Consider the following 6,964-nt stretch of genomic DNA (forward strand, 5'->3'; position numbering starts at 1 on the left):
GTTGAATTTTAGTTACCCATTTATAGGTCTACCAAATAGTAATGGAGTTTTGATCTTTTACTTCATCAGGTAGAGCATCGTGCTTTCCTCATACCTCTTCACTATATATTTTAAAAGTAGAGAAAATTTAATTGGTTGGGGAGGCGAAGGAAAACAAAATAACAAAATCAAATGAAAAGAGGGTCAACTACTGCTATTTTACACATGAAAAAATGACAGAAGGGTCTCTTTTGGAAAATTTCAATAAATCAATGACATAGGAGGAGCTAAGTGCTGTTATTTCACGAGTGAAAATTAGGCCGGTGGGATATATCTTTAGGCAAATTTTAGAAAATCAGGAAAATGGTGTCTGTTTATAAGGAAGACTCATCTCTGATTCAAATTAGAAAAATATGAGGAAAACACAATTTCCGACCGAGATCCGGATGTATAGGAATTCCAAATTCCTAACTCGAAATTTTCCTTTCTCTAATTATAATATTAGTTCCAACGCTTAACAAGTGATCTATAATTTCAAAATACAAATGGTCGGCACTAGAACCTTCATTAATTAAGAAGTTGCTGTGTGATATTATGAAGTAAGGGCCACAACAAGTATCGTAGGGTCCATGTGGTGGCCCACAAAGACGTCCATCTTCATCTCTCTATTTTAGATAACAAAGGAGTGGAGATGAGGACATTAGAAGAAGTATCCAGATTCAGACTAAAAGATTCCATAACAAATAACGTGACAGGGCCCACCTTCTCTCCGATATTATGGAAATCCCGCCAATCCTGTTCCGACACATTCCAAATCAGCGCCTGAAAACGACCCATCATCCCTATGCGAATCGGATTCCGACACAAATACACGAGTCTGCCCCATCTCTGACACGCTCCGAGTTTTCCCAGCTCATAACTCAGTGCTCCCTCCCTGGCCCCACATACACATGATACCCTTCTTCCTTCATAATTTAAAATCTCCCCTTTCGAGTCTCTCAAAACTATATAAAATCCTGCCCGGCCGTAAATCACCGTACCCTTTCTCCTCCGTCTCGCTGCACCTGCACCACCACCACCACCAACGTCACCGGCCATGGAAGACGCTCCTCCTCGTCGAGATCTTAATCTCGAACACGAAATTCCATGTTCTTATGCTCCGCTGCCGGATGAGGAATCACAATCAGAGATTCCGTCATCTCGCCGGAGACCCATGAGGGTTTTCGCCTCGATCTTGATTTCCGTCTTTCTCCTTGCCTTGTTCGTGATGGCTTTGACCATGGAAAGCCGGAGATCGGAGAACCAAGAAGTGGTTAAAGCCGGAAGTAGTTCATCGCCGGCGTCGGCGATTTCAGAACCGGTGTCTCGAGGTGTGGCAGAGGGTGTGTCGGAGAAGGCTTTCAAACTTTCCTCCGGCGACGGCGTCGGATACTCGTGGACTAACGATATGCTTTCTTGGCAGAGAACTGAATTCCATTTCCAGCCGGAGAAGAACTGGATGAATGGTAGGTGACACCATTCGTCGTTGCTTTCCTGTGATTTTGTCTTAAAATCTCTTTTAATTAACAATCAGACAACGCTAGTAGTTCATTTCGCTAACCTTAATCTGATCTTTTTCTGTCTTCTTGATCAATTCGGCGGCGAAATTTGATCGTTCCGGCTTCAGATCCTAATGGTAAGTCTCTGATCTTCGCTACACTCTCCTTCCTTCTACATGCCTGTAGAAAAAAAAATGAGATTCCATTGGGATGGATCACTTTGTAGGGTTTCGGAGGTTAAAGGGAAATTACAGGGATGAGCTGCCTTTGTTAACAAGAATAGGTCCCCTCGGGTCACCTCACTATTCGGGGGAGCATGTACTGTTCTTGACGTTTATTCACCACATAATGGGGGTGGGGTTCATGTGAGACTCACTGAGGGTTTTATCTCTGAATTATTTTATCAGTATTCAGATATGGGCCCCACACCTATTGTGTGGTGAAGAAGCGTCAGGGGAACAGTATGTGCTTTTTCGACGAGGAGGTGATCTTGACTCCTAAAATAGAGGTCTTGTGTTCTCCTCACATTTCTCCACTGCACATTAGATGTATAATTTATTTCTGAATCTGATAAAATTATTCAGAGATGAAACTTTCAGTGGGTCTTACATAGACCCTCTCCTAATATGTGGTGGACAAGTGTGAGAAGAGCAAATACTACTCCTTGATGCTTCTTCATCACATAATAGGGGTGGGGTTCATGTGAGACCAAATGAGGGTCGCGCTACTAAATTATTTTATCAGCACCTAGACATGGGTTCATCACCTATTGTGTGGTAAAAATGTATTAGGAGAACAATATTTGCTGCCCTGACATGGGGTGATCTAGACTCCTAGCATAGAGATCTGCATTTTTTTTACATTTTTTACCACTCATTAGTCGTGGAATCTAATTCTAAATTCGATAAAATAAATTAGAGGTGAGACCTTTAGTGGATCTTATATAAATTCTATCCTAATATGTATAAAGAGAGCTCAGACCTGAGACCTCTATTTGATAGATAAAGATCTTTTAACTCTATGCGTGTTGCTGCCCAGTGAAATCGCCTCTGGATCAGATTGGCTTCAGTGAATTCTGATCCCATCTGAATCAGAATCTAAACCATGGAGATCCATCCGTTCTCTGTTCCACTTGTGAAGTCTTGACCCATGGTGTGGTGGGAATAAAAATTAAGTTAAAAACCAAAAAGATAATAGTAATTGAACGCCGATCGATCGTTCATGTGAGTTCTGACTTCATAGGCGATCACGTTACTCTCCGGTGAGTGGCGGATAGGAAATTTCCGTTTCTAATGACTGAGTCCATGATGATGGTGACCTCCATTATTATCATTTTAAGTTCATATTATTATTATAGTTCGTAGCCACTTTGTGATGTCCATTTGTCAATATCTAGTGGCTGGATCTTCTACCACTGTAGCGGTCTGGGATCGGGATCATCTTCCCGTCGGGGGAGCACAAACGACGGCTTTCCAACCACAAAATCACAGTGGAGTCCACGGGTGAAAAAATAATTTAAAAAAAAAATGTTTTTCACCATGGGTCTCACTGTTTTTGTGGTCGGAAAGCCGTCGGAGAGCTGATTCGGACTCATCTGGGATGTGTTCTCTTTATATTTTTTTCACCGTACATTATAAGTAGAGTCTATCTCTGAGAGGTGATAAAATAGGTCATAGATGGAACCCCAGTGTATCCCACATGAACGCCTCTTAATGGGAAGCACATATTTATCTCTTTATATTTTTCAATCACAAAATCAGGTGAGGCCCACAAATGAAAAATAATTAAAAAAATTTAAGAGGGGTGGAACCCACAGTAGGACCCTGTCACCTCCCTTGTTCGTGGTCAACAAGCGTCCGAGTAGCACAAAGTGCTCCCTATTAGGGACTCTCCTAATGGAGGGCACTTTTTTGCTTCTTGGACACTTTTTGACTACGAATATAAAGGGGCACAGGGTATTCACTGTGAGTCTCACCCTCTTAAATTTTTTTATAACTTTTTATTTGTGAGTTTCATCTGTTTTTGTGGTTAAAATTATTTGGGGGGATACAAACTCAATTAGGAGAGATGATTTGGATTTTACACACTTAATGTGTACTGAAATAGTGTGAAGAAAGCATAGACCTCTACTTAGATTGTGTTGATCTTCCCTGAAAAATGAAGAGTAGATTTATATTTATATAAATTATGGGTCTCATCTTTCTATGCATGTGTTTCATAGAGTCCAATGAATATTCATGTATGCAAAGGCATGTGAGCATCTAGGTGAAATTCATCATGTGGGATTCACTTCTAATGGATTCTATGTGAAACACCTCACATGCGTTCTCATACATGATGATTTTTTGGATATAATATGATTCTACGTCTAGAAATGAATCCCCCACCTTGTGATGTCGATGCATAAATGATAAACCCACATAATACACTAGTCATGTATGATATATCTCTCGTTTCATGGCATGGGTTTCATATAGAATGCAATAAAGAGTCACGTATGCGAGGATTCTCGTGAATGCATGTGAAGCATCTAGATGAAATTCATCGTTTGGGATTCACTTCTAATGGATTTTATCTGAATGCCTCACATGTATTCACATACATGAAGATTGTTTAGATATGATTTCGCATCTCAGAAGAATGAACTTGAATCCCCCACCTATTGTGTGGTGAAGATATCTCAAGAAAGAGCTGAAATTGATAAAAATTGCAGGACCATTGTTCTACAAGGGGTGGTATCACCTGTTCTACCAATACAACCCAGACAGTGCAATTTGGGGGAACATAACATGGGGACATGCCATATCAAAGGACATGATCCACTGGTTGCACCTACCCTTGGCTATGGTCCCTGATCGCTGGTACGACATCAATGGAGTTTGGACCGGTTCGGCCACCATTCTACCCAACGGCACCATCTTCATGCTTTACACCGGTTCAACCAATGAATCTGTTCAGGTTCAGAATCTCGCGTACCCGGCCGACCCATCCGATCCTCTCCTCCTCGAATGGGTCAAGGACCCCGTAAACCCGGTCATGTTGCCACCATCAGGAATTGGCCTAAAAGACTTCCGTGACCCAACTACGGCCTGGTTCTGCGACTCGGACCAAACCTGGCGGCTCACTCTTGGGTCCAAGGTTAATACCACGGGGATCGCTTTGGTTTACGAAACCAAAGACTTCCGCTCCTACGACCTCGTCGACGGCATCCTCCACGGCGTCGCCGGTACCGGAATGTGGGAGTGTGTGGACTTCTACCCTGTTTCGACCACCGAAGAGAACGGCCTCGACACGTCGGTTAACGGCGCCGGAGTGAAGCATGTCCTCAAGACCAGCCTTGACGACGACAAGAACGATTACTATGCGCTCGGAACTTATGATCTGGCAAACAACAAATGGACGCCGGACAATCCAGAGATCGATGTCGGCATCGGAATGCGGTACGATTACGGCAAGTATTATGCTTCAAAGACATTCTACGATCAGAACAAGCAGAGGAGGATTTTGTGGGGTTGGATTGGTGAGACAGACAGCGAAAATGCAGACATTAACAAGGGTTGGTCTTCTGTTCAGGTATGGTCAATTTCTTCATCTCTTCTCCATATCTGAAACACTGGGTATTTGTATCAGAGATTAAGGCTTGTGGGTATTGTTACTTATTGCAGAATATTCCGAGGACTGTGGTGTTCGACAAAAAGACAGGGAGCAATATTCTTCAGTGGCCAGTGGAGGAGCTGGAGAGCCTGAGGATTAGTAGCCAAGAGTTCAGCAAAGTGAAGGTTAAGGCTGGATCAGTAGTACCTCTTGACATCGGTGAAGCCACACAGGTACCCAACTGTGTCTTCTTCTTCTTTTGTGAGCTTCTTTCATTTAAGGATTTCGAGTGCAATGTACAACAGCAGCTTACAAGGGGAGAATCCTCTATTCGTCTGGTGATGTGTTAACAGTTGGACATATCGGCTGACTTTGAAATTGACAAGGCGGCTTTGGAGGGAACTGTTGAAGCTGATGTTGGATACGAATGCAGCACCAGTGGTGGAGCTGCCAGAAGGGGTGCATTGGGACCGTTTGGTCTAGTGGTTCTTGCGGACAAAAATCTCACCGAGCAGACCCCTGTGTATTTCTACATAGCTAAGGGTACTGATGGCAATGTCAAGACCTTCTTTTGCAGTGATGAGTTAAGGTATGTTCTTGCTTCTTTCCTAGTCTTTCTTCCATTTGCCGAACTAAGCCAAGCTCCTCAAGGATAGCGTGGTCAACCTCTCTAATCTGTTGACCATTACATGGATGTTCTAGTGTCTAAACCAAAAACTTAAGCATTGGTTAACTCTATTTAACTCCCCACATCTTAGCAATGTTGTTCAAAGACTAAGCATGAATCTTTTTCCTATAAATAAATGAAATTCACTGTCTTCTGCAGGTCTTCTAAGGCCAATGATGTGGGTAAACAAGTGTATGGAAGCACAGTTCCTGTCCTTGATGGCGAAAAACTAACCATGAGATTATTGGTGAGTTATTATTTGGTTTCAATTATGCAAGCATATAGTGTAGTAGAAAACATTACTCTGTGGTAATGTGTGTTTTTGAACATGTATAGCTTATTTATCAGTCATCATTACCATTAACTCGTATTTCCTTTGTGTCTGCTAATTAACACTGTTTCGCCAACTCAGGTTGATCATTCCATAGTGGAAAGCTTCGCTCAAGGTGGGAGAACGGTAATCACATCGCGGGTTTATCCAACTATGGCGATAAATGGAGAAGCCCGGCTTTTCCTTTTCAACAATGCCACTGGTTCTGGTGTTACTGCCTCCCTCAAGATATGGAAAATGGATTCTGCATCCATTAGACGTTATTTTGATCAATAAGAAGACACAACATTTCAGCACTGGCTTTCTTCTTGTATAATTTTGTATGATCTCATCCCATTTTTGTGTCAGGCAACTGCCATTAGTTTGCCAAGGATGTTCCTATACATTGGCGATTTCTATTGAATCCAGATGGAAGCATATGTAGAAATTTTTGCTTGTAACCAAGTGAATAAATATTTTTCCAGTATCTATAAATGTCTTTAATTGTTGATGGCTCGAGTCATTGAGAACAGTTTGAAGCTAAATTTTATTTAATTCTTGGATGAGCTTATCTGGATTTAGGTGAGCATGAAACCATAATAGCAGGTAGTAATACTAAACTAAATGTTACTGATATATCATCTTGAGTGCATCAGTTGTATCCTATTCCAGTTCAGTAAGTAAATTCACAAAAATTTCAAGGACATTGAGCAGGCAGACTCATAATTGTGTTGTCTTGAATCTGTATGTTCTTTTTTGAGGTGTATTAATGGATTCACTAGGAAATTTGATCCAACAGGTTATCTTCCTACAAATGACATGTCAGAGCTTTCAAACTAATAGAAGGTTGGAATGTCTCTGCTTTAGGTTTGTCTA

General features: G+C 41.7%; 1 protein-coding gene across 1 annotated transcript; it reads left to right on the plus strand.

Annotated features, from left to right (window-relative positions):
- Positions 1-993: 993 nt before the first annotated feature.
- On the plus strand, positions 994-6,656 carry LOC149029567 (acid beta-fructofuranosidase-like). The gene is made up of 7 exons (XM_089141954.1): positions 994-1,484; positions 1,646-1,654; positions 4,231-5,090; positions 5,183-5,344; positions 5,465-5,700; positions 5,938-6,025; positions 6,191-6,656. The coding sequence occupies exons 1-7, from the start codon at positions 1,076-1,078 to the stop codon at positions 6,383-6,385; spliced, it is 1,959 nt and encodes a 652-aa protein (XP_088998080.1). The 5' UTR covers positions 994-1,075; the 3' UTR covers positions 6,386-6,656.
- Positions 6,657-6,964: the final 308 nt, after the last annotated feature.

The sequence above is a fragment of the Hakea prostrata genome, chromosome 1 (genome assembly GCF_041222555.1).
Source record: "Hakea prostrata isolate BN-2017 chromosome 1, UWA_Hpros_2, whole genome shotgun sequence".
Classification (NCBI taxonomy): Eukaryota; Viridiplantae; Streptophyta; class Magnoliopsida; order Proteales; family Proteaceae; genus Hakea; species Hakea prostrata.